General features: G+C 41.0%; 1 protein-coding gene across 1 annotated transcript in view; it reads left to right on the top strand.

Annotated features, from left to right (window-relative positions):
- The window catches only part of GFRA2 (GDNF family receptor alpha 2), a gene marked incomplete at its 5' end in the record, with an annotated part of 79,624 nt that overhangs the window by 36,213 nt on the left and 15,423 nt on the right, over positions 1 to 27,988 (top strand). The window contains 3 exons of the mRNA XM_056813654.1: positions 23,247 to 23,356; positions 24,170 to 24,310; positions 25,244 to 25,416. Of these exons, the coding sequence (XP_056669632.1) occupies positions 23,247 to 23,356; positions 24,170 to 24,310; positions 25,244 to 25,416 (424 nt within the window). The remainder of the gene's footprint in view (positions 1 to 23,246; positions 23,357 to 24,169; positions 24,311 to 25,243; positions 25,417 to 27,988) is intronic.

The following is a 27,988-nucleotide window of genomic DNA, read 5'->3' as shown; positions in this document are numbered from 1 at the left end:
TTGTCTGACACTCTTTTTGCTAACTGCTATGATGAGATGTTTATTTTGTTGTTGTTGCTGTTGTGCCTGTTGGCAGCTCTTTTCTGGAGGGGTTGCTGGGCTAGGCTTGCCTGCCTTCCTTCTGGCTACTATTTGCTTCTAGTCCAGGGGCATTTAACAGATTTTCTGCCAAAGTCCTAATGCAAGCAACGACTGACCCCAGCTGCTACCTGAAAGGTCATTGGATTAAACCCAGCTTTTACTACTAGAGGGACCAGGCCAACATTTTGTTACAGTTTTCCTTTGAAATAATAATTTTCATCCTATCTCTATTTTTTATGCCTTATGGATAAAACAAATGCACCAAATAACCAATTGACTTGGCTTTGTTCTTTCAGATATTCTTAAATCTGAATTCTGGCCCTTCTGAGTGTTAGCCATATTTTGCTGTTCTTCTTTCTTTCTTTCTTTCTTTCTTTCTTTCTTTCTTTCTTTCTTTCTTTCTTTCTTTCTTTCTTTCTTTCTTTCTTTCTTTCTTTCTTTCTTTCTTTCTTTCTTTCTTTCTTTCTTTCCTTCCTTCCTTCCTTCCTTCCTTCCTTCCTTCCTTCCTTCCTTCCTTCCTTCCTTCCTTCCTTCTTTCTTTCTTTCTTTCTTTCTTTCTTTCTTTCTTTCTTTCTTTCTTTCTTTCTTTCTTTCTTTCTTTCTTTCTTTCTTTCTTTCTTTCTTTCTTTCTTTCTTTCTTTCTTTCTTTCTTTCTTTCTTTCTTTCTTTCTTTTCCTTCCTTCCTTCCTTCCTTCCTTCCTTCCTTCCTTCCTTCCTTCCTTCCTTCCTTCCTTCCTTCCTTCCTTCCTTCTCAGGAATTGAGCAGACATCAGAACCTTTCCATTCGACCCTTGCCTCCCCTCTAACACACTCCCCTCCCGACATTCATGTCCTGATCAGCCACATTATGTGGCTTTTGACTAGACGAGGAAGACAAAGAAACTTTTAATGGGACAGGAAGGGAATGTAGATTGGAAAAGCTCCCTTTGACACTGAGTCAGAAACCATGAACAAAATAAAGCCTGAAAACCACAAGGCCCAGGAAAAAAATCCCAGGAAATGAACCTTCGCACACAGCCCACCGATGATAGTGGGGTACATGACAGGGGAGGCTGGAGAATTTCAAGAACCTTCAGATGCTGGTGGAATCTGACCTGATTAGTTTCTCTCTCCCTGTCCACCTGCTCTTGCTGCCTCCACAAGTACCTGCCACCCCCACCCAAGGGTATCAGACCTGAAAAACATTTCTCTGAGACAGAGAAGAAAAGCAAAGCAACCTCGAACCACTGGCAGAGACCATATCAGCATTCAGAGAAAGTTGAAAGAAATCTTTCAGCTGGCTGGCTACCTCGCTCAAGGCTAACCACACTCTTAACACAATAATAAGTCAATCCTCACTGAATAATTAAATAGAGAGCCTTCATAAGTATTGACTTAATGTGACAGCAAGTCTATAGTGACTCGGGGTTTGCTTATGTAAACACAATCTCTTGTTCAGCTTACTTAGCAGTTCAATGAAATAGAACAGTCCTTCAATTAAAATCAAATGATGCATACGTTTAATTCTTTTCTCCTCTTACTGGGTAATAATAGGTTTGGAACATAGGTGAGGGAATGGTGGGAGCAATGGAGGCGATTGCACAGATGCAGGTCCCCCTGTTTTGGGAGAGCCAAATGGCATCATGTTCAAAGGCAGTGCCCTAAGTCAGGAAACAGCCATTCCTCTCTGTAGAGCTGATAGTTGGATTGTGGAGACACGCATGCACATGTGTGCTCATGGTGGGAGGGGAGGAGGAGAAGACAGGGCTGTTAGAGCCAAGGAACTTCAGATGAGCTTGCATCCCACCTAGCTTTATTGCTGCTGTGTGTCCTAGTGCAGTTGCACCTTGTGGGTCTGCTCATGCTCGGACCCATGCCCTAACAATTGCTTCTGGTCATCCGGGATCATCGTCTTTTGCCATGGCTTCCTCCTCCTGGATTCCTACTTGTGATACTCCCTAAAAGTGGGAAGGAGGGCCAGTAGAAGCATAGGAGGAAATGGAAAGGTAGGTGAGTAATGGAGGAAAAGGATTGGGAAAGGATAGGAATTAAAGACTTGTAACCAAGAGATGTTATGTATCTCTTGGCCTTCCTTAGTAGAGAGGCGATTCCCTTGGGCCCAAACTGGTTGAAATCATCTACCACAATCCAGCTTGGTGATGTAACAACAGTAAAGACAAGTGGGTAGGAAAGAATGGGGACTTTGCCTCCTTCTCTTGGTAGATTAGCATGGCTGGTGCATGGTCTGACTTTGGGAAGAGCTCATGTAGGACAAACACAGAGTCTCATCTGGTAGGGGGGCTAGAGAATCTCCTCTTGCCCTTGTATCCTTAGGTCATTGAAGGCCAGTCTGGCCCCCACAGAATTTGCAATAATCTCTGAATGTAGCTTTTATTCCTGAGTATTCTTATAACTGAACTATGAAATGAAGGTGATGTAGGAATGGATATGCCAAGTTGATTTGATTTGATGTTTGCTCTTTTCACTTCTGTGAATTTGGACAGAAAATTGCACTCATGAAGGAGAATCCACAGAAAGAAGAACAGACTCAATAGTACTTCCCTTCTAGGGAAAACAGTGTTAGAGGCAAAGGTATACCTAGGGCAAGGCAATTAGGGATTTGACCTAGGGTGATGAATTTCGGGGGCATTGCATTTAAAAGGTGCTAATTGTACTTGTAGGCCTTCAGTAGTATGAGAAAGAAAACTGAAAACTTAGCATTTAATTAGCAAGAATAACTAGTTAAAATGGGAAACTACCAGGTCGTATGCTGAAGTGGCATTCCCATCCTGCTCTGCTTCCTCTTCAGGGAAGCCTCTTTCTGGGGTCTGCTTGTGTCTTAGATGTGTGTTTCTGTCTCACAGTGCTATGTACCTCCCTTTTCCATCTTGTGTACAATTTCTGGTACTTGCCCTGGGCATAGAGAGCCCATTTACAACTCTGGTCAAAAGGTAAATATTCCCCCTTCTTATGGTGTTAGTATCTGGACCCATGAAGCAGGAGGCAATAGGCAGTCTGAACAGGTGAGTCTAAGGGCTTAGAGGTGAATGGAAGGCCAGGGAAGGTGAGGCAGAGCAGCCCCATCAGTGAACTCCACTTTGCCCATTCCTGGTGCCATGGAACATTGATTCCATTCAGGCATCCTTTGTGCTCCTGGAACCATTCCAAGGAACTTCTATTAGAGAAATTCCCCCCTCATCTCCTACCTTTCCTGGACTTTTATAAATCATCTGTGAAACCTATATGGAATAATCTGGGCTTTCTTGAGAGATCTTTTTTCTAGGCACAAAATATTTGCACACCTTGCTTGTTTGTACTAGGCAGCAGTTTGGGCTGCCCATAGGACTTATAGAGTTTACTGCTCTGACTCCTTATTGACTAAGGAGGCTGTGAACCACATGGCAGTTTTTTGGCTAGCTGAAGCTGCTTTTGGGGGTGCTGGGGTTGGGGGCAGTTCCTCTCTCAGCTATCCTGCATTTTGTTCTTCAATAGTGCTAGACTAAAGAGCACGAATGACTATAGATCTAGGTTAGATAGTCTACAGAAAGAAAAAGGGGGGGAAATGGAACTCCTGGCTGAAATACAGCCTTGGATGACCCTCTCCTCCACAGAAGACCTCAGAGATGGCTGCTCTCTACTCCCAACTGGGAGCCCACTAGACTTATGTCCTAGGCCGGAGTAGGAGGTGTGGGCAAGGGAGGATTTGGTCCTACATCCCAGACACCTAGAACACAGCTGCCTGCAATAATTGTGGCCCAGTTCTTCAAGGGGATGCTGGTGTGTGAGAAGCACGGCTAGCTGGCACCTGAGAATTCCGAAGGACGGTGGGCCTTGTGGTCAGAGTGATTGAAACGGAGTGGAAGCAGGGGCTAGTGAGTGAGTTTGGTGTGTAGGGCAAGCATACGCTTGAGATCTCAGAGCCCCAGGCATGCCTTTGTGTATGGGAAGGAGCAGGAATACGAAGACAAGTGGAAAAGCTGGTTTTGCTTGCGCTGAACCCAGATGCAGGAGGCTTCTGCCCAGGGCCCCCAAATGGGGATATCTCGATTGAAGATCGTGATGAGAAACTCAGTTTGATTCTGTATATCTGGCTCACTAAATTCTGAGTCTCTTCTAGGGAAAAGAAGGCTCCCGTTGGGGTAAGGGCTCCACCTGCTCCCAGAGCTCTGAGCATGAATGTGAATGAGTGCATTTGGGTCAGATCATGTCTGGATTCTGAGTCAGGGGCCTAAAGGAGAATTTCTCTTGTTTTGTCTCTCTCTCTCTGGGAGGAGTAGATGGAAATCTGGGGAATAACTGAGGATTTCTGAATTTCCAGGTGCCCAAGGCCTTTAAGCCACAAAGGTGCTCGGAGAACATTTCTAACTTGGGCTAATTGTGGAACTTCTTAGGGTTCTTTTGGGAGAAATCTCACTTTAAGATTTTTCTGCATTTTGCTAGACTGGGATCCTTTAAAAAGTATCTTGAAGAGGGGAGATGCTTATAAATGAGAGCTTGATGAGAGGGTGGGCATCTTATTTATTGCCATTGGGCTCCCTTTTCTCTGTCCAGGTTTTGGGGACTAAAAGTAACATGGGAAGTTCCTTGTCAATTTGGGTTGAGTGGTTAAAAGTCTGCTAGTTTCATGGTGTTATGATTCCCACTCTTCATCCAGGAGCAATGGGCAGAAATTTTAGAGGAAGACTTCTATTTGGAATAAAGAGAAGTTTCCCAGTGATTAGACACATCTGTGAGTGGAATGGAATGCTCCAGGAGGTGAAAATTTCTCCTTCCAGTAGAGGCTGGATGACTTCCTAGATGCCTCTTCAGATACAGGTTGGACTAGATGGCCCCAGTGGTCTCTTCTAGGTCTGAGATTTTGTGGTTTTTGTCACTGTTTTAAATCTCTGGCTTCTTAAGAACAGGGCTAAATACCGTTCCCGAAATGGTGTGTGTGTGTGTGTGTGTGTGTGTGTGTGTGTGTGTGTGTGTGTTTCTAGGCTGTCATCTTGGCCTTTATGCCTGATGCTGGTTTATGAGATAGAGAGGCAGACAGACAGATACACAGACACAGTCACAGACTCAGAAAGAGACAAAGACAGAGAGCTCTAAAAGGTGACTATAGCAGAGTTTTGAAACCTATCCTATGCCTGCTTGAGTTGCTTACTGTAGGAGGGAAAACACACAATGTGTGTGAATTCTGGAGAGGGAGGAGATAGAATGGGGGAAAAAAGGAGACAGGTGGGGCCAAAGGATTAGTTTTCTGAAAATCCAACTGTTACATCCCTTCCCCTTCATTCCCCGATGCATATTTCCTGTTTGGAGTTATGTTGAGGTCCAGTTTCCTTTTTCATCTCTTCTGTCAATGCCCTTTCTTTCTTGCAGAATTGGCCACTGCTACTTAGGAAGCAAACCCAAAGAGAAGGCTAGTTTTTTGGACATATGTATGCACCTGCTGCCTTGAGCTGGGAGCAGCTAGTCTATGCTGAGATAGACTTTCTCTCTCTCTGTCTCTGTCTCTGTCTCTGTCTCTGTCTCTGTCTCTGTCTCTGTCTCTGTCTCTGTCTCTGTCTCTGTCTCTCTCTCTCTCTCTCTCTCTCTCTCTCTCTCTGTGTGTGTGTTGCTTGAATCACACACTAGTTCTCTTTCTCTCTTTTGTGGAGGCATTAAAAGGCAGAAATCTGAGAAACCATGGGGCCGTTCCAGGAAAGGTCTATTCTTGGCAGCTAGAACTACATCCAAGAAACCGACTAACTCATGGTGCCATTGTGGTGAAGAGTGACATCTGGCTCAGAGATTGTGCAGAGATTACCAGCTGGCATGTCATGTATTATGAAAAGAATAACATTTGCCTTGGAGAATGCTGTCTAACAGAACTGAGGCCATGAGTGTTTGCACAGCAGCCTTGCATCCTACTTGGGCCTGGAACTTGTCACGTACCTCTAAGGAAACAGACACTACTCAGTCTCTGATACTGACAGAAGGCATCCAATATGGTAGACTTTATCATGTCTAAGGGTGGGTGGAGAGACATCCTAACAACCCAGTGACCCATGGTGACACAGAGCTGGTGTTTCTCTAAGCGCCATCATTTATCTTTCCAGCTTGCCTTGGAGCCACGGATAGTGAGAATGAATGAACAGAAGGCTTCAGCTTCTCTTTTCACCCTGCCTATCCATTCTGTTCTCTTTTCAGGTCTTGTTTTTTCATCAGTCTTCACTGAGTAGAATGTTCCTTCCTGAGGTTCTAGTACTGATAAGATATTTCTGTCATGGAAGAGAACAGTGATGTGAGGAAGAAGGGAGTTGCTTAGTTGGGGACTCCCTGCCGGCTCATAGCATATTGCCTGTGGAAATCTTCTCTTCTTTCCTCCTCCTGAGAAGAATCAAATGAGAAATGCATTTGATGGTGGGCACTGGATCTTCTTGGTTCATGGAATTGTGCCCCCAGACTCTTTGGTCCTGGCTAGGTGGTGAGGAAGCAGGAGATGTTTCCTCTATAGGGATGACAGACCTCCTATCTTCAAGGCAGGCCAAGGTTCCCTTCATACCTAAAACTGACCCCAAGAGAAGCTATTCTTCTACTTTTACTTAGTACTGATAGGCAGCAGCCCCCTACTTAAATGTCATCCTTGAGCAGAGTTATAATATAATATTGTTTCACATTTGCATAGTCCTCTTTATTTTTTAGAAAACACTTTCATTTCTATGATTTCATTTGATTCTAATGGTAACCCTGTGAGGGAGCTAAGGGCAGATATTCTATTCAGTGTTTATGAAGCACTTACTATATTCAAGGCTCTGTGCTAAGTGCTAGGAATATAAAGATAAAACTTCCCTAAAGGAGCTTATAAGTGAGCAACGTTATAGTGTTGTTTGACAGAGGAGGAACCCCAGAGAGACCGACAGAGCAGGAGCTAGAACTCACAGAAGAACAACAGAATGTCAGAAGTGAAAGGAACTGGAGCAGTTATCTAGTCAGTCTGTCAGCCAGTCAGCCAGTCAATCAAAAGCCATTTATTAAGCACCTACTATATATGCTAGAGAATATGCTAAGTGCTGGGGATACAAAGAGAGGCAAGTGACAATCCTTGCTCTCAAGGAACGTCTAATGGAGAAGAAGTAGCTATGCACAAACAAAATCTCTCTCTCTCTCTCTCTCTCTCTCTCTCTCTCTCTCTCTTTCTTATCTTTCCATCCATCTACTCATCCACTCATCCATCCATTCACCCACTCATCCTTCCATCCATCGATCCATTGATCCATGTATCTATATTTGACAATATATAACCTCTATATGGTAAATATATATGAAATATATATATATAAATGAATGCTATGTATAAATGTAAGTATATGTATACACATATAAACATATATGTATGCATGTGTATGAATATATACATAATATACACACATACATATATGGTAAATTGGGGATTACCAACAGAGAGAAGCCCTAAAGTTAAAGGAGACTCAGATAGGTTTCTGATAGAAGGTGAGATTTTAGCTGGAACTTGAAGGAAGCCAAGAAAACCAGAAGATAGAGTTAAGAAGGGCGACCATTCCAGGCATAGGGATAGCCAGGAAAAAATACTTGGAATCAGGAGATGGAGTATCCTGTGCAAGAGACAGCAAGGAGGCCAGTGTGACTAGATTGAAGAATACATGGATAAAGTAAGGTATCAGAAGACTAGGAAGCTAGCAAGGTGTTAATCATATTATGAAAGACTTTGAATGCCAAACAGAGGGTTTTTATATTTAATCCTGGAGGTATTAGGGGACCACAGGAGTTTATTGAAGGAGTAGGAAGAAACATGGATAAGTCTGCCCTTTAGGAAGGTTAATTTGATGGTTGCGTTGAGGGTGGATTGGAGTGGGGAGGAGACACTTGAAGCAAGAGGACTCACCAGCAGGTTATTGCAATAATCCAGGCATGAAGTGATGAGGGCCTGCACCAGGATGGTGGCAGTGTCATAGAAGAGATGCCCCACTGTTACATGCCCATCATTTGGCCATCCAGTCTTTGCTCGAAGACTTTGAATTAGAGGGAACTGATTCCACTTTTTTGTTGTTCAGTCTTTTGTTGTGTTTGACTCTTTGGGGCAGAGATACTGGAGTGGTTTGCCATTTTCTTCTTACAGAAGAAGACCTGAGACAGAATTTAAGTGCCTTGCCTAGAGTCACACAGTTAATAAAAGTGAGGTCAGATTTGAACTCATGAAGATGGGTCTTCCTGATCCCAGGCCTAGCACTCTATACACTTCAACATCTTGCTGCCCAAATTCCACTTTTAGATAACTTTAATTGTTAGACATTCTTTCCTTTCATCAAGCCTGAATTTTTCCTTTCTCCCATAGTTTCTAGATTGCAAAAGAAGTACCCTTCATCAATTGAATTAATTCAATTCACCTAACTTCAATTCAATTCAAGAAACATTTGTATTTTGGGGTTTCTTTTAGGAGGTAACTAGTAGATTCTTCTAATTTTTCTTCTACCCTCAGATTCTAAGATAGCTTTTATAATTTCCTGAAATATGATGTTTAAACCCTTTTTTTGTTTGTGACTTTCAGGGATTCTGATTTTTAAATTCTCTCAAAAAATTGTAAAGCACCTTACTGTGTGATAGGCACCATTCTACATGACAGGTTTTTTCAAGTATATTAAAGTAACTTTTTTTCTGCTCCCTGCCCTGAGTTTTGTCTTCTCCAGGCTAAACACTCCCAGTTCCTAAAAAAAATCTTCATACATGACAGACTTGAGTCCCTCGGCCATTCTGGTAACTCTCCAGCTTAGCAACTTCCCTCCTCAACTGGTGCCTAGCTGAGCATAGGATTCCAGATGTTTCTACAGCAGGATTCTCAATCATCGCATTGTTCCCCTGGAAGCTCTGCCTGGCTTTATGGAGTACAAGATGGCCATATTATGCCACTGACTTATGCAGAACTTGTAGTCCCCTGAAAACTCCATATTTTCCCCCCAGACAAACTGCTCTGTTTATTTTGGGGACTTAGTTTTGACCTGGAGTCCTAGGCAGTGATATTTTCTATTAAAGGGTGTATTGGTACATGTTTAACAACAAGGTGTGAGTGTGTGTGTGTGTGTGTTTGAACCTAGGAATATGAATCTTCCTGACTCCAGGCTTGGCAAATTAAACTTTTGAGTTTAATCAGCTAACATTTTCCATTTTCTCCATTATTTCTTTAAGCTTAGACAATCAACAAAATGATAATTCAAGCATTTATTTATAGCCTTTGCTGATTGTGGAAAAAAATTTAAACTCTTATCTTCTGCCTTTGAATTGATACTAAATATTGGTTCCAAAGTAGAAGATTAGGCAACTGGGGTTAAGTGACTTGCCCAGGGTCACACAGCTGGGAAGTCTCTGAGGTCAAATTTGAACCCAGGACCTCCTTTCTTTAGCTAAGCCTGACTCTCTATCCACTGTACCACCTAGCCCCCCCCCTTCCCCCAATTTCAACCATCATCAGCAAGCCAGTTAGAGGGGACTTGAGCACCACTCTGTAACATACTGCCTTCTTCCCAGCTACTGGCCTTTTATTTAACTTTTCTCCTACAGATGGCTTATCCTCTTTCTTTGAGAGTTCTTAGGAAAACATTTTCCATTCCTTAGATGTTTCATTCATAAGTAAAGTTTCTTCTCCTCAACTTCTACACTTACCCCTCGAATCCTCCTAACCAATAACTGGGACTAATGATACTCAAGGGAGAGAGAGCATGGACAAGATTTAGGAAGAGTTGGGATTAAAGCTGTGGACTAGTGAGGCAATACAGTTAAATGGAGAGTTGACTACATTGAAGGAAAGAGAGATCTCCAGTATGTCATGCTAAAATTTAGGAGGTTTCTAGCTTTTGTGGAGCCTGAGCATAGAAGCCAAAAGTGATGGACAATATGCTTATACCAGGGAAGCTAAAGCAAAATGTGCTTTATCACCCCTGACTGGCACAGATTAGCTGGTGTTGAGGAAACCTTTGGGGATGCATATTTCATTCCTATCAATCAATCAGCCCACCAGTAAGTAAAAAATGTTTGTCCTGGACTGGGCTTCCAGAAGGATTTTGAGGGGTGCAAAAGAAGGAAGAAAGAAGCAGTTTTCTCCTTTTTGAAGGAGTTTACCTATAAGGCATGGAGAGAAGGCATATATAGGTGAAACAATCAGAGAAGAATGCAAATCATGTTAGATTTTATTGTTGCTGTGGAAATTGATAGAATTGTGATATTATATAAAATATTTTTCCTTTAGCCACCCCCTCCCCTATTTGGGTTGGAATTTGGTTCAAACGGCCAGACTTCCAGTTTCCCCCCCAGGTTATGAAAATTGGGAGAGATCTTTTGTTTTTATTGAGGAGAAAAGGATTAAGGGCAGCCATGGTGAACCCTCATTAAGGGAAATCAGTAAGTTCTAGCCACCATGATGGACTTCACCTGATTGAATATGTTGGCATCTTCTGGGTTAAGCAAAGACACTTCCCTTTCGTGATGAAGTAATAAGGGAAGAGTTGAGGTCTCCAAGTCCACCTCCTCAGTGGCTATTTACCAGAGATGACTTGGGATATCCAGGGGAAGGATTGAGTGATGAGCTCACAAGTGGTATCTTAACCTGTGGCAGAGGAGGGAAAGTCTTTTTTCCCACATCCTGTTAGATTTTGTAGAGAATCAACTGACCAAGATAGGATATCTTGACCTAGCAATTAATAAATAATTTTAAAATGAAGAAATACTGACTGAGAATTTCAATCATTACTATGTTGTATCATTTGATTACAAAGTATTGTGGCATCTCAAAGGAGAGAATAATCTCTATGTATTTATGAAGCACCTTCTACGTATCAAGATCTATGCTGGGCGTTTCAGGGATACTAATATAAAAAAGGGAATGATCCCTGCCCTCAGTGGACCAATGGCATCTGGAAAATCGAGATGGTAGAACTTGAGCTGTGCCTTGGATGATGGTAGTATGTTCAGATAGAAAAAAGGGGTGAAGAGTTCTGAGTGTTGTGTGGGTCACTGAGGTAAATTTATATTATTCAACTAAATATTTCATATTTTCTTCTATTTTTGTTTCTTGATGTCTCATCAAGTCATTAGCTTCTATTTGCCTAACTCTAATTTTTATTACTTTCTAATTTCTAAAGAATTTCTTCCATGACCTTTTGATCCCCCCCTTTCCATTTGGTCCATTCTACTTTTCATGACACTCTTTTCTTCATTGGATTTTTTTTTGCCTCTTTTTTCAGTTGACCATTTTTGCTTTTTAAGCTGTTTTTTTTTCATTTTGTATTTAATTTCTTTTCCCCATATTTCTTCAACTTATCTTATTTGATTTTTGAATTTCTTTTTGAGTTCTTCCAGAGTATGAGACCAATTCCCCCTTAAAAAAAGTTTTCCTTATAGTTGCTTGGATCTTATGTGATAGAGGCAAGCCAGAAAGAGAGAACTTATGACTTGCAAACCAAGGCACAGATCAGGTTCCCAGCCTTGGTTTGCAAGCCTGAAGTTCTCTCTTTCTGGCTTGCCTCTATCACAATTATCATCCTCTGTTGTTTATGTTCTTTGCTCTTTTTTCAAGGGTTACATATTTTTTCTTCCCCCCCCCCCCCCTCATTTTCATAGCCTTTTATTTTGCTTGTGAACTGGGAATTCTGCAAGCTGCTTGCTGATTCTATCTCTGCTCTTCTGGTTTGAAGGATTAGGCAGGGTGAGCTAATTTACCCTGGGGCTAAGTCTTCAATGCAGCCTTGAAAGGGTCCAGCTCAGTGGACTTCTAGATTTCATTGTGGGCTGGTTCCAGGGCCTCGGACTTCAAGGGTAGGTCTGAGGTGCTCTTTTGCTAGTGTAGCTCCTGTCCCAGGATTCCAAAATTAGTCTATGCCCAACTGTAGAACCCACCATGGAAGGTGTTGGAGAAGTTGGCCAGCGATCCTCTATGTGCAGTTTTGCTTTTGGTTCCCCCTTATCCTGTGAAAATTAACTCTCTCTTTTCAAGCTGTGTTCAGTGGGAGAGCCCCATGGCTCCATCTTGTTGTTGGATTTGAATTCCTGTCTTTTTCAAGCATTTTTTAAAGATTGGTATGGAAGGATAGAGCAGTTTTGGATTTTGCTGCTATGAAGCCATCATCTTGACTCCTCCCAGAGGTATTGATTGTAAATTTGCATTATTGAAATAATACTCCCCTCCCTCCATTTTTTTCTGTGGAAAATGAAATTTGGCTAGATTTTTGGAGATCCTGTTCTTGGTAGCTCTGTTCTTGACCCTTCATTCCTATCCTGGCTTCCTCCTTGTTCCCCTGGTCTCCTTAGAACCCCAAATGAAATTCCTACACAGTGTCTTAGAGCTTTCTTAGGGCTGAAACCTTGTTCTGTTTCCTCTAGTAACTTATGGAGGAAACAATAGGTTGAAAGAATGAGGAGCAAAACATTGCTTATCTCTTCTGAGTCTCCAAATACCAAGTGCCTCTCATTGGCTACTATGATTACAAACCCCATTTAGATTTCTAAAGGTGCAGGATATATGTATAGCTTTTCTCCATTTTGGTCATATCAATAGTCTCAGATTGATTCCGATCTAGTCCATACTGTATCTCTGTCTTTCCACTTTTGTGGCAAAAGCCATCCTGGTCTAAGAAAGAAGGCTGGCAGGTTCTGCAGAGGGGAAGAAACAATCTCAAATGCTGCTTTTCTTCCATTCTGGGGTTTGATAATGGGATGTATAATTCAGACACAGGAGGAAGGGATGGAAACAAATGTATGTTTCCTTTTCCTGTAATGTGGGAGATGGGATTAATTTCATCTGTCTTTTTTTCCAGGCTTCCTGAAAAGAAATTAATAATGTAATGTGAGCCATTCATATGTAAAGAGCATGCTACTCACATGCCTTCACTCAGGCAAACATTGGGAGTTGTTTTTGCAGCAGTGAAGATAGGGTTGTTTTGAACCACCTACACACTTTTTTTCTAATCCTGCATCTCCTTGTATTATTACTATTATTGCTAGCTGACATTTATGAAGTACTTTAAGGTTTGCAAAGTGCTTTGTGTATATTGCCTCATTTAATCCTCACAGCAACACCTTCTGAAGTAGTTACTTTTGCTACTCCCAGTTTTATAGATGAGGAAATTGAGAGAGAGATTCAATAATACAGGGTCCCCTAGCTGCCGGCCCTCCCAGACTTTCCTGACTCCAAGTGGCAGGCTAGCCACTATATTATCTCTAGGTGATGACCAGCTTGGTTTAGGGATGAGATTTGTCTATACTTGGAAGGAGTATTCTACTTCCATTGTCTGTAGAAGTCTGAAATCAATAAACATTTATTAAGTGCTGACTATGTGCCAGGCACTGTGTTTCTAAGTACTGGGGATACATAAAGAGACAAAAGACAGTCCTTGCTTTCAGGGAACTAACAATTGAATTGGGGGAGAACATGGAAGCAAATATTTACAAACCAAGTTAGAGACAGGATAAATAGGAAATAATAACAGAGGGAAGGCACTAAGAGGGGGTGAAAAAGACTTCCTGTAAGAGATGGGATTTTATTTGGGACTTAAAGGAAGTCAGGGAAATCAGTAGGTGGAGTTAAGGAGAGGGAGCATTCTAGGTATGGGAGACAATCAGAGAAAATTTCTGCAGTCAAGAGATGGAGAATTTTATTTGTGATATAGGTAGGAGGCCGTTATCACTGGAGTACATGGCCAAGGTGGGGAATAACGTGTAAGAAAGCTAGAAAGAGGGGAAAGAGTTAGGTTGTGAAGGGCTTTGAAAATAAGAGGACTTAAGATGAATGAAGAAAATTAAATTACATAGTTTGGAATTAGTTTGGAATATTTTGGACTAGCAATTAAGTTAGAGGTTAAATTTGGGAAGGAGAATTTGGAAAAATTTGGAAAAAGTTGAGGAAATTTTGAAAAATGATTTCCAGGTCCAGATTTTGTTCTAGATACTACTTCTTGGCTGTAAGAGAAGCAGGGTCAAAAACAAGCATGGAGGATATAAAAGAAAAAAAGAGGATTAAGAGGAAGACTAGGGAAAGTAGAACTTGAAGAGATAAATTCTAAAAGGGTAAGAGGAAGATAGTTGGCAAGGCAAGTTACAAAAAGATAAGCACTGGGTTGAGCAAATTGAATGAGTAGGTAAGAGGGGTAAGTTGTTGAAATAGATTTGTGCAAGGCTGATGGGTAAGTGCCTGGGACTAAGATTGGAATTCAGAGTTGTCAAGTTATTAAGAAGTAATAATTGATTTCAGAAAATATTTAATTTAGAGTAAGTGTGTAAACATCCACAAGTAATTTCAAAAAACAAACCTGAAAATCTCAACTATTATGAACGGTAGGGGAAATTGGGCAATGACTGGTTTCCAGTGTGCAATGTTTCTATTTCTGCTTTAGCTGAGTGCTATCATCTGGGATTCAAGGGTAGATTGATCTGTTTTCTGGAGGAAAAGATTGAAGGAACTAAAGAATGCTTCTCCATATTCTAGGTTGTTAGGGGGAATGAAGGATTTTTTTTAAACCCTTACTTTCTGTCTTGGAGTCAATACTGTGTATTTGCTCCAAGGCAGAAGAGTGGTAAGGGATAGGCAATGGGGGTCAAGTGACTTGCCCAGGGTCACACAGCAGGGAAGTGTCTGAGGTCAAATTTGAACCTAGGACCTCCCATCTCTAGGCCTGGCTCTCAAACCACTGAGATACCCAGCTTCCCCGGGAATGAAGGATTTCTAAAGGAAACAGATGCAAGACTTCAATGGGAGAAGAACCAGAAAGGGAGGATGGGAGACTTGACTCTTGTCTGGATGATGGAGAATGGGAAAGTGTTATATATAGAGGAGAAATGGAAGGAGAAGGGCATTTGTACAATTAGAGTTTAGAAAGATGTTTTAAGTTCTTCCTGAAGAAGAAAGAAAAGAAATCCTGAGGAGGAAGAAATTGCTTGTTCTTCCGGGAATTATTTGATATTTGAAATTATTATTATTGAAATTATTTGATAGAACTACTCACTATCATTAGAGATAGGTAGGTGACTCAGGGGACTTGAGTAGGTAGAGCACTGGTCCTGGAGTCAGGTTTGAGTTCAAATCTAGCCTCAGGCATTTCCTAGCTGTGTGATCCTAGGTAAGTAACTTAATATTGGCCAGCTTCAGTTTCTTCATCTGTAAAATGGGGATAATAAAACCTATTTCCCACATCCGACCCCAGAGTTGTTGTGAGGATAAAAGGAGATGTTTGAAGAGCAGTTTATAAAGCACTCTATAAACTAGCTAAATGCTAGCTATCAGATTGTAAGTTATATACTAAAATATAGAGGAGGAAGAGTATAGTTGTACTAGTTGGTAATTTTGTGTGGCAGCTAGGTGTCATATTGGATAGAGCAGTGGGCCTGGAGTCAGGAATACCTGAGTTAAAATTTGGCCTCTGATACTTACTAGTTGTGTGACCCTGGGTAAGTCATTTAACCCTGTTGGCCTCAGTGTAAAATAAACTGAAGAAGGAAAGGACTAGCCACTCCCATATCCCAGCCAAGAAAACTCTGAATGGGACCACAAAGACATGGACACAACTGAAAAGACTGAATAACATTGTTACCACAAAGTTAGTAGCTCCTTGCTCAGTGTTACTGAAGTAGCTATTTGTTGACCAGAAACAATAATAGAGAGGTCTATTATTTTTCTGGACTGTGTATCCAAGACATAACAGAGAACCTTCTGAGACTTATCAAAACAGATGATAACGATGTGCTTTTGGTGATTCATGTGGGTACAAATAGAACCTAAAACAGATACCCATTAAAGGCAAAAATTGCAGAAGAGAAAAATTAATTCTGCAAGTGAACAGCTAATATAATAAGATGGTATCTGAGAGTGAGATTTGAATCTTTGCTCACAGTATAGGACTGACAAATTTCTGGTGAGAGATAGAGAATGCCTAACAAAGATGGTAAAAATGTATTTGCCAGATGCCTTGTAAAAATAATAGCAAAAAAGGCTTAAATTAAAGAGGTTAGGGATGTGAAAAGACTGCCTGCATATATCCACAAAATTAGATACTATATCAAGAATAGTAAAAAAAAAAGAATTTTATCTGAGACATCCATTGGAAAGAAAATCCAAGAAAGGAACTAGTAGGAAAACCCATGGGTAGGAGGGTCTTCATGCTTATGTTCAAAGCAGAAGCATCAAACAAGAAGAAATAAAGGTCCTAATGTAAGGGGGGCAGATTTAATCTCATAGATACCATTGAGACGATTAATTGGGAAGAAATTCACAACTGGTCTCTGGCTCAGGATGAGTGTCCCTTATTTAAAAAGAAAACAGAAATAACAAGTGGTGATGGAGAATAGGGTAGCATTGTTTATTAAGAGGCTACACTCGTGTGGAAACCCAGAAACAAGAAGAGGGATAAAGGATAGAAAATATTTCACTAAAGGGTGGAGTGAAAAGTTTTTTTGTCAAGGTAATGGGTCAACAAGCATTTTAAAGAACCTAATCTGTTCCAGGCATAGACCACCTGGACAGAAAGAGGCAATAGATGAGAAGTTTGGAAACAGATCATAAATTCAGCACAGAGACATAATATAGGGTGTTCCAAAAGTTATGAAAGCTTTTTAAAGATTAAAACAGTACTAAGACATTTGGGACTTCCTGTATAATGGTGAAGGACATGGGTACAATTATTCAGATGTGCTAGAGTTCTCTCTCTCTCTCTCTCTCTCTCTCTCTCTCTCTCTCTCTCTCTCTCTCTCTCTCTCTCTCTCTCTCTCTCTCTCTCTCTCTCTCTCTCTCTCTCTCTCTCTCTCTCTCTCTCTCTCTCTCTCTCTCTCTCTCTCTCTCTCTCTCTCTCTCTCTCTCTCTCTCTCTCTCTCTCTCTCTCTCTCTCCTTCCCTCCCTCTCTTCCTTCCTCCTTTCTTCTCTCCCTTCCTCTCTCCCTCCCTCCTTTCCTCCTCAAAGCAGAAACAAATTAGTAACTTCTCTACTCACAATAGTGATAATTTCATCATTTAAGAACTGGAAAAACCAACAAGGGTAAATTATATTTTGCACTTGATTCTCACTATCAGGAAGGAATTGGTTGTTTTCATGGAAAGGATAATAGCCTTGGGCTGGGGAAGGGAAGCGCCCAGTCCCTCTAGGAATTTATGATAGTGAAGGAGAGGAAATTTGAGCATTGTTAGAATGTTCCATAGAATTGAAGAAAGCAGATTTCAAAGGGTTATTATAGGGAAAAAAATAGGTAGCATTCCTCAGACTAAAATGCTTTAGGGAAGTTGGAAGGGATGGTTGTTGCTCAAGAATCAAATTCTGACTATGCAAAGTCCAGTAATTCTAAGAAGGAGGAAAAATGGAATTTGTGTGAAAAGATCAATGTGAATGCACAGGGACTTCACCAACCAACTTGGATTACGAGCAAAGAATAAATATACTGAAGATCAAGACCAGGTAGTAGGAGATGAATTTAAGAATATGATCTAATCCTATGAAAATAGCATTGGGAATGCCAAAGCTCAGAATAAACTGAGACTGCTGAGGGAATCTATGGGTGATAAAATGATTTTTAAAAAAAGTTGTATTGGGATAAAAAGGAGGATCAAATACATATAAAAATCTAGTGTTGGCTGCGGGGGTGGGGTGGAGGGAAGAACACGAATCATGTAACCATGGAAAAATATTCTAAATTAATTAATTAAATGACATTTTTTCAATGAAAAAAAAAGGAGGATCAAAGAAGGGATGGGACTTTTGCTTTGGTTGGATGGGACAATGATAACAGACAACAGAGAGAAGTAAGAGTTGCCCAATTCTTGTTTTGTTTCTGTTTTCTCTGCAAAAGGAAATAATATTTGTCCTGTAAACGACAGAACAAAAACAACTAATAGGAAGTGGATAGCTGAGGGAAATACCAAGAAATCATCTGTCCTTGATGAATTTAAGTTAAATGGCTCAGATGAATGACATTCTCATATCCTAAAAGAATTGGTAGAGATGATTCCTGAGCTATTGTCAGTGATATCTGACAGATCATGGGTGAAGTATCTCAAGATTGGAGAAGGACAAAATGTATCCATTGTTTTAAAAGGAGGGAGAAGAATCAAGTCTACAGTCTATAGACTAGTGGGCTGGACTTTGATTCTTGGGGAAATACTAGAAAGGATCATTAAAGAAATAGTTGATAAACATTTGGAAAGGGAAAGAGTGATTATAAAGTTCTAAGATAGCAATATCAAGAATAAGTTATTCCAGATTAAACTAATTTTCTTTTTTACAGAATTATAGATGAGGAAAACTGTAGCCATAATTTACCTAGATTTTAGCAAAGCTTTTGATGTGTCATAACATTTTTGTGGAAAATATGAAGAGATAATACAATCAGATAAAATTCAGAGTAATTTGTGTGGCCAGACTCGAAGAGTAGTGCTTCAGTGTCAATGTGGCAGTACATCTCAAGTGGAGTACCCCAAGGACTTATGCTGTTTAATACTATTATTGGTGACTTAAAGGGCTAGATGGCAGGCTAATTAGACTTGCAGATAGATGGAATTCAGTGGGGATAAATGTAAGATTTTGCTCTTAGGTGCAAAAAATAAATTTCTCAAATATAATCTGGGAGAGGTATGGACAGATAGCAATTGACCTGAAAAGAATCTTGGGATATTGGTGGACTATCTGAACGATATGTCAGAAGTGTGATGTGGCAGCCAGGAAAGCTAAAGGAGTAGTGAGCTATAGTAAAGGAGGTATGATTTCTGGGAATTGGGTGATGATCATTCTATTATACTCTCTTCTCATCAGACCCCCTCTGCTGTACTGGGTTCAGTTCTGGGCATCACTGCTTAAGAAATTACTTTACAAGCTGGAGAGTATCTTGAGGATGGCAGCTGGGATGCTGAAAGGCCTTAAGTTCTTGACTTAGGAGTATCAGTGGAAGGCATTGGGGATGTTTAGCCAACAGAAAAGAAGATTTGGGGATATGTGTGAGATTTAAAATGGTTGAGGTCTTAACTGTAGTGATTAAAATAGTGGAAGATATAAATTGTGATAGATATAAGAGAGGGTGAGTAAACTTGACCGCAGAAATATGTTTCACTACAGTGTCTTGGGTTTAAAATCAAATATAAGGTGGTCGCCAGGGAAATATTCCCAATTATTCAAATACCCAAGTCAATTGGGTTTTTATAGAGATTTTAATTAACAATACAATGAGTAATCAAAGAAAGAGAGAGTAAGAAAGGAATAAGTATGAAGAGCCTCAAGCCAATATGGCCTAGACCTGAGTCTTAAAAGAGAAATCAGTCAGTTTTTTATAACTCACCATAAGATCTGTCTAAGTAAGGAATTCTAATGACACCAGGCCAGTGTCCTTCCTCAAAGAGTCTTCCAGCCAGAGATTGTTTCAAAGGGTCTCTCTCAAGAGCTTCCAGAGCTCCTACCCCAGAGGGACAGAGCCCCTCAGAGGAGCTCCTCAAAAAACTCTCCTTCAGGATGAAAGTCAGAAATCGAGATCCCTGAATGAGTCTTCTCAAAATGAGCTCCCTCAGAATCAGCACCAGCTCTTCTCCGAGCTCTTATTTTTAAGGGCAAAATCTCCTATGTCGCCTCCCCTAAGTCCTTACATCTACCAATCACTGTAGATGTTTCTAAAGGACCGCCTATTTTGAATTCACAGCTGAGTAGTTTTAATCTCTTTAGTAAGAGAGAAAAAAAATGCTGCTGTGTTGACTAATTTCATTAAGAGAAAACCTCTGAGTAAGTTTTCACCTTTTAGGTCTAAGTAGTTTACAAGTTGCCCCACCTTTATAGGTACTTAGTATCCCATTGTATCAATTCTAAAATAGTCATGACTCAAAGAACTTCCTGTCCCTTCCATAAGCATGGATCAAAGCACTTTCATTGTTCTCAAGGAGCTCTCTGTCCTAAAGCAGTCCTAAGTAGGGTGGAGTAGGGATATTCCCAAGGCAAGGAGCCGTTACATTCAAGTAGAATTCTCACTATCTGCTAGGGAATTTTTTAAGTAGAAGATTCCCCAATGGGGGAAATTTCCAACATTCATAAGTCTGAGAAATTTTGAGGTTTACATATGATAGTTATTTTCAAGAATCTGGATGGTTGTCATATAGGTACAAGCATTTATTAAGTGCTTAGTCTGTGTCAGGCACTGTGCCAAGCACTTTACAAATGTTATCTTGTTTGGTCATCACAATCTGGAGAGATAGGTGTTATCTTCATTTAACAGTTGAGGTAACTGAGGCAGGCAGAAGTTAAGTGATTTTTTCCCAAGGTCACATAACCAGTAGTGTTTGAAGCTAGTTTTGAACTCAAGTTTTTCTGATAATAGGCCTAGTGCTCTTTCCATTGCTCCCCACAATCCAGAACAATGGGTGGAAGTTTTCAAGGAGACAAATTTAGACTTACTGTCAGGAAAAATTACCCCATAATTTGTGCTGTCAAAAATGGAATGGGCTGCTTCAAGACATGGTAGCTTCCCTGTCTTTAGAGGTTTTCAAGCACAGCCTGGACAACCACTTATTGGGTATGTTATAGTGGGGATTCCTTTCCTGTATGTGTTAAACTAGGTGGCTGCTGAGGTCCTTTACAATTTTCAATTCTCTGATCCCATGATTCTGTGGCTATTGATTGGAGCAAATAAACCTGGCCCCATAAGCTCCATGCTTGAACCAATGGAACTGCCTAGGCTGAACAGACAAAGAAGGATTGATTCTGAATGTGCATAGGGACTGAAGGGCCATGAGGACAAGCAAAGCTGTTGTCAGGGCTAGAAAAGGAAACAGTAAGTAAGAAGAGATTCTGATATTGGGAAGAGTTTCTCCTTCAATCAGAGCTTTTCTCAGAGCTATCCCCCTGAGACAATGAGAACATTCAGCACTGAAAAACCAGATAGGTTTTTCCCTGTGAATTTTTACAGACTCTGAAGCCTGAGATTTTTCACACAATTTTTAGACTGACTGGTGCATGAGCTAGGTGGTAGTGAGGGTGGGAAATGGGGAGGATGGGTGATTAGGTCAGTTGAAATTCCAAACACCTCCTTTCTAGCCAGCCTGAATGATATTTTCTTCATAATGTAAAAAGGGAAAGGAAGCCACTACCTCTATCCAAAGACGAAGATCTTGCCCCCGATTCTCACTTGGAATTCCATTGACATCTCCCCAGAGTGAGTCATTGGATTTGGACTTCTTCCCTTACCCCTGCACTTCCAAATTTTCACTGGTAAATGATGGGGAGCTGATTTTTCTCTAGAGTCATGAAGGTAGAAGGGATGTTAGGAGTCATCTTGTTCAACCTCTTCATTTTAGAAATGAGAAAATTGAGGTTGACTGACTCCACATCTGAGACAACAAGTGCTTGAACTCAGTTCTCTTACTTCCAAGGCTAGTGTTCTTTCAACTATTCCATGGGTCACTCATACCTGACTATATAGTTTCAGAAGCTAGAGTGAGTAGATTCAGGTCTGGGAAACTACAATAGAAGAAATATCTACTTAGGTGAGACTTCATTGCTACTCAGACTTGAAGCAGAGAGACCAACAAATCATAAGAATGTTTGACGTGTGTCTCTCCCTAAAGGATGATCTTATTTAACCCACACACAGCTTTTTGAGGTATGTAAATTTGGAGGTATTACCACCATTATATAGATGGGGAAACTAATGTTCAAAATGACCTGCCCAAGTTTATTCAGGTGACTAGAGAAGAGACTAGAAACTTGGCCACTTGCTTCAGGTCTAAGTCCTTTCTAGCTATTCCTGAAGCTAGGTGGTTCAGTGGATGGAACCATGGGTCCAGAGTCAGGAAGATTGGAATTCAAATCCATTTTCATGAATTTGCTATCTCTGTGACCCTAGGCAAATCATTTTACCCATCTGCTTCATTTTTTTCAACTGTAAATATGAATAATAATAGCACCTATCCCTCAGGGTTGTGGTGAGGATGAAATGAGATATTTGTAAAGTTCTTAGCATAGTATCTGGTGCATAGTAGATACTTAAATGTTTCCTCCTCCCTTCCTTCTTCCTTCTTTCCCTCTTCCCCCAGGCTATTTATTGGGCAATTAGTTTGTTTTGGAGTGTAGGACTCACAGAAAATAAATACTTTCTAGGCTCCTTCCCATTTCCCTTCTTCCTTCCCAGTGTCTCTTTCCCTTCTCCTATCCCCTTTCTCTTTCCCCTTCTCCTTTTCTATTTCTTTCCCTTCTCCATTTATTTTTCTCATTCCATTTTCTACCAGTGGCATGCTCCTGTGGCAAGGGCCTGGATTTGGAATTGGAGGACCTGGGCTTGAATCCAGGTTCTGCTACTTAGTACCTACATACCCTTGAGCGAGTGATTTTGTCTCACCAGAACTCAGTTTCCATCTTAGTAATAGGAGGAAATTAGATTGGAAGATCTCCCAAATCCCTTCTAGCTCTATGTCTACAATTCATAATGAACTGAATGCTACATATGAAATGTATGTTCCTTCCTCTGCACTGTTGCTGACCTTGTGGTAGGCATATAATGCTAAATATTATTACTACTTGTAGTTCATATTCTTTATGACTTTAGGGCTTTCTTCACAATTCTATGAGACTGCAAGCTCCTTCAGGGCAGGGACAACCCTTTGCCTCTTTTTTGTACCCTTATCACTTAGTATGCTGCCTGGCACATAGTAGACACTTAATGTTTATTCACTGACTCTATAAGGTAGGAAAGAAAATATGAAGGAATGGTTCCTTCTGTCTTTTTTAAAACCCTTACCTTCTCTTAGAATTGATGCTAAGTATCAGTTCCTAGAGAGAAGAGTGGTAAGGGCTAGGCACTTTGAGTTGGGTGACTTTCCCAGGGTCACACAGCTAGGAAGTGTCCGAGGTCACATTTGAATCCAAGACCTCCCATATTCAGGCTTGGCTCTCTATCCATTAAGTCACCAAGCTGCCCCATGATTCCCACTTTCAAGGAGTTTATAATCTATCAGGTACATAGGACTTATACCCCTATATAAAATAGCACTAAACAATAAAAGAATAAAATGATTCCCTCTGCTTTCTCCCTCTCACTGCCTCACTTTTTTCTCCTTCTCTCTCAACTCTATACTTCTTGGAAGTTATAGAGAAAAAAAATTTCTCCTTTGGGCCAGATGAAAAGAAAAAGGAGGGGAAAAATTACAGCTAAATAACACTCATTTTTTTTTCCTGTTTTTCATCTTATCAGATCCCGGCTGGCAGACTTCCATGCCAATTGTCGTGCCTCTTACCAGACAATGACCAGCTGCCCTTCAGACAACTACCAGGCATGTCTGGGCTCCTATGCAGGCATGATTGGTAAGCCTCTATACTGATGTTCACTTGAGTAATAGTCACATCTTTGCCTTTCCTAGTCTTTGCAGGGTTTAGAATTACTTATTGATGGATGTGTGTTGACTTTCCTGAACACTCATTCAATGGTGGCTAATAATGGGAATCAAAGGACATTCTTTTCTTACTGGGGCATCACTTAGAATATGATGGCACCACCTTTTTATGTGGTAGGGTAGACTGGTTGCCCTTGGGATATCTAGAGGTTTTGAAGAGGTACTAAAGTTGCAGGTCAACAGATAAGACTTAAAATGTGGAAAAGGATTGAAAAGAAAGATGGTTAATGAAAGGAGAGAAAGGAAAAGTAAGTATTTATTAAGTCCCTACTATATGCTTGGCATTGCCAAGCATTTAAAAAAATAAATATCATTTGATCCTCATTTGATCAAGGTCGAGGCAGAGTTGAGGTGACTTACCTGAGATTACACAGCCAGGAGGTGACTGAGACCATATTGGAACTCAGATCTTCTTGACTCCAAGCTCAATACTCTATGTCACTTAACTGCCCCAGTGAAAGAGAAAATAAACTTTCTGACATTCATGAAGCAAGACTCTTGAATTTTATTCTCTGCTTTAGTGAGTGAGGAGAAGGTGACTCTTTATGCCTCAATTTCCCCCGGTAGTAATGGAAACAATGACTTCTTAATATCATGAAGGTGAGAGAAAGTATATGTTTACCCTGGGGCATATGGTATCTTTGGGTCCCAGAAAGGAAGGAAGAGAAAAAACCTGCTCTATCTTCACCTTCTTCCTTTCTTCCTTCTTCCCCTGTTTTCTCAGGGTTTGATATGACACCAAACTATGTGGACTCCAATCCTACCAGCATTGTGGTGTCTCCTTGGTGCAGTTGCCGGGGGAGTGGGAACATGGAGGAAGAGTGTGAAAAGTTCCTGAAGGACTTCACAGAGAATCCATGTCTCCGTAAGTTCTTGTGGCCCTGTAAGGCCCTGGGCATCTCTTGGCTGCTTTAGCTTCACCTCTTGACAGTGTGGCTTGGGTCACCTCTATAGGAGTGTCTGACTTATACAAAAGAGACTGAGTCTGTAGATTCCTCACTGCTGGCAGGATCTGTTGTTTCCTGGTCTGAATTTTGGTATTTAATTATTTGGGCTTTATTTCCTGGAAGACTAAACCTGTGTTGTATGTTAGTGACAGTATAAAAGAAGGAGAAAAAAAATCACAGCCAAATCATACCTGGATGGCTACAGCCAAGACTTTCCTGTCAACTTAGCCACTGGGGGTGCTCTTCCCAGCAAGTCACTGTCCATGGTGGTTTTTCCTATTTAATGAGTATTATGTCATGGAATCAGATCTATGTCCTTTGAAAGTCATCCAGTGCTCCATCATAGATAGCAACAGAAGAGATACCTCCTGTTTGGTGGTGTCACAGCTGGTGAAATGACTGAACTCCAATGTCAAAGGCATATCATTTCCCTCCTGATTTTTTCTACCCCTGGTTTTTGCCATGTCTCTCCAGTTCTTTCTAGCAGCTTGCCACCACATTTCTTTTATTCTCCTTATAGATCTTTCTTTCCTCCCCCCATCATCCTTATTGCTTCCATTTTCTTCTCTTTCTCCTGTCTTTTATTTTTCCTTTTATCTCCCATATAATTTTCTTTCCATTCTCCTCCTTTCTTGTTTTTCTCCTTCCTTTCACTGCCTCCCCAGAAAACAAAATATCAGTAAAACTTTTTGTAGATAGGTCTTGAGATGTTGACATCAGAGGGATTTCCCACCTAATTTTGATGCTGTCCCAGGAGGATTAAGGGCAAGAGTGTTGGAGGGGCAGGTGGCTCGAGGTAGCCCCTAAAATCTTGGAATCTTTTTCTCTCCCTTTCTCTATATCTCTTTTAGGAAATGCCATCCAGGCTTTTGGCAATGGCACAGATGTGAACGTGTCTCCCAAGAATCCCCTGTTCCATGCCACTCAGCCTCCTAGGATGGAAAAGACCCCATCTTTGCCAGATGATCTCAACGACAGCACCAGCCTAGGGACTAGTGTCATTACCACTTGTACATCTATCCAGGTGAGAATGGTGTGGCCCAATTCATCTGTAAGCATTCCAAGATATGGAGATAAGTTCTCTGGAGAATCAAGAGAAACATTTTAGGGTCAAGGAATTAGAATGGAAGTGGGAGATTCTATAGGAGTTTAGGGAAGAAGTTGTTACCTCTCAATGGAGACACTGAAGAACTGACAGATAATTGGCTTTCTCATCACTCATTCATTCATTTGTTAATTCATTCACACATTCATTCATTTTATTTTTAAAACCTTTACCTTCTATCTTAGAATCAATACAGTGTATTGGTTCTAAGGCAGAAGAGTGGTAAAGGGCATGGAATAGGGATTGAGTGGCTTGCCTAGGGACATGCAGCTAGGAAGTGTCTGAAGCCAGAGTTGAACCCAGGACTGCCTGGCTCTCCATCCACTAAGCCACCTATCTACTCCCTCACTTATTTTATTCATGTACTAAAGAGGTATTTGAATACCCACTCCTCAACCAGAACTGTGTTAGGCATTAGGAAATAAGAGGGATAGAAAAGATATGAGATAAGGAATAGAAGAGAAATATAAGACCCAGTCTCTTCCTTTCCCCTTTCCCCTGGACTTTATTGTTGGGAATAACACACACACACACACACACACACACACACACACACACACACTCACAAATACAGGTAAATAGATATTCAAATCAGTTTCTGTGATTAGTCCTGACAACAAGTAGCAGAGGAGTCCCTAGAAAAGAAAGGGAAATTTGGGGCTGGAGTGTGCAGGCATAGCTTTATGAAGGACATAGATTTTGAGCTGGTCTTGAAGAGCCAGGTAGAGTGCTCAGGCTCCTCCTCTTCTCTTTTCTTTAGTGGGATTAATTTTGACTATGACATCACCCAAGCAGGACTCGACACCTTGTTCTGCTGCCTTTTGGTGGTGGTGGTGAGGGCATTCCTGGGGAAGCACAGCTGTTGTGAGACCTTCTGTTAAGGTTGGGTGAGAGACAGCTTCTAATTAGATCAGGTATGCCTGAGTAACTCCAGATCTTTGCTCCCATTTCCTCTTCAGCAAGCAGTTAGCAGGTCACTTGCTTGCTAGATATGTCTTCTCTTCAGTAGCCAAAAGGTGATGTACCCAAATTAATGCAATCATTGAACAAAATGCATTTACATGAGCCTCTCAAATTAAAAAATAATCAGGCCATAGTAAACCCCTTTGCTCACCTGAAGATTTTTTTCTGCAGCTCTGTTACTTTCTGAAGCAATGTTACTTCTGATCATGGTGATTGTCAATTGCCTCAACTAGTAGAGTTGCTACGAATTAATCATATTTTATGATTAGTATTAAGTATCTAAAATATAAAATAAAAACATTCTTACTTATCCTCAAAGATAGACTTTTCCACAGCTTGATTTTTTTTGAAGCTTAGTCTGATTTCTTTCTAGACTCTGGGATTTGGTGGGGCTTAGCTTTATTTGCCTTGTTAATTTAATTCTGTGGGTTGTAGGGACTAGGTCTGTGAAGCATCACCCACAGTGTTCACACAACACAAATTGTTGCCATTTTTGGACCCAACTTTGAGGCCTCCGGTGACCTTGCAATGGGCACTAGACAATTATGAACTCTCAGCCACTCTTAGAGGACAGAAGAAGAATGAGATTTGGAGCTGAGTGGCTCAATGCCCTTCAGCTCTACTCTTTGAGTTCATTTTTTTGGAGGAATAAAAGCCTTTGTAGAAGAGAGTTTCTGCTTTCAATGGACTCATTGTCTTCTAAATATGCCTTGCTCATGCCCACCTGTGCATCTTGGCTTGACCATTTTGGAAGTACAAAAGGCCCATGACAGTAGAAAGAGGTCCTGTGGCTCCTGTCCAAACTCTGAAACTGAAATTTCATCAAGCTGCTTATCTCAATCCCTCATCTCATCCCCTGCATCTCTGCTTCCTGTCAGATGCCTGATTCTTCCAGCTCTGAATGTCTCTGGCCAGATCTGTCTGTCTGGCACTTGGATTAGGGCTCAGAGCTGAGGCTGGTAGCTACAGGATCATACCAGAAAATGACTTAATTCTGGGGAAAGGCAGAGCAGAATCTCTTGCCCTTTTTCCTATTTGACAGCTGAGTCTAGATGCCCCACTCCTTGTCTGTCAGAAATGTAAAGCAGGAATACTTTCTCTGCTGTAGTTTGTGAAGTTTCATATAGATTCCTGGTGATTTCAGGCTTGTGCAAAAATGAGAATTCCCCCATTTCCTTGACTGTGACTTACTAATTTGTGTGAGGGGACATCTTCCCCATCTCCCTACAGCTCTCCACTCAATCTTTGACTGCTGAAAATTTTAGGATCTTGGAGATGGACTGGCGAATGGGGTAAACTTGTTTTGATCACAGGGAATATAGGGTTAGATGAACAAGGTTATGATACTTTGAAACAGGACTGAAGAGATCTAGTTATCTTTCTCAAGACTTTTGTGTTGGCACTGGTGGGGTTGGAGACCTGTTTAAACTTAGGCTGTTGACTTGTTTGGAGGCTTGATTACATTGTCAGTTTTTTCCTTCCTCTCCTCTTCCTTCCAGGTCAAGCTCCTATTTGGGGCTGGGGCTTC

The sequence above is a fragment of the Monodelphis domestica genome, chromosome 1 (assembly GCF_027887165.1).
Source record: "Monodelphis domestica isolate mMonDom1 chromosome 1, mMonDom1.pri, whole genome shotgun sequence".
Classification (NCBI taxonomy): domain Eukaryota; kingdom Metazoa; phylum Chordata; class Mammalia; order Didelphimorphia; family Didelphidae; genus Monodelphis; species Monodelphis domestica.
The sequence above is the reverse complement of the archived record's forward strand: the minus strand, read 5'-3'. Positions and strand labels throughout refer to the sequence as shown.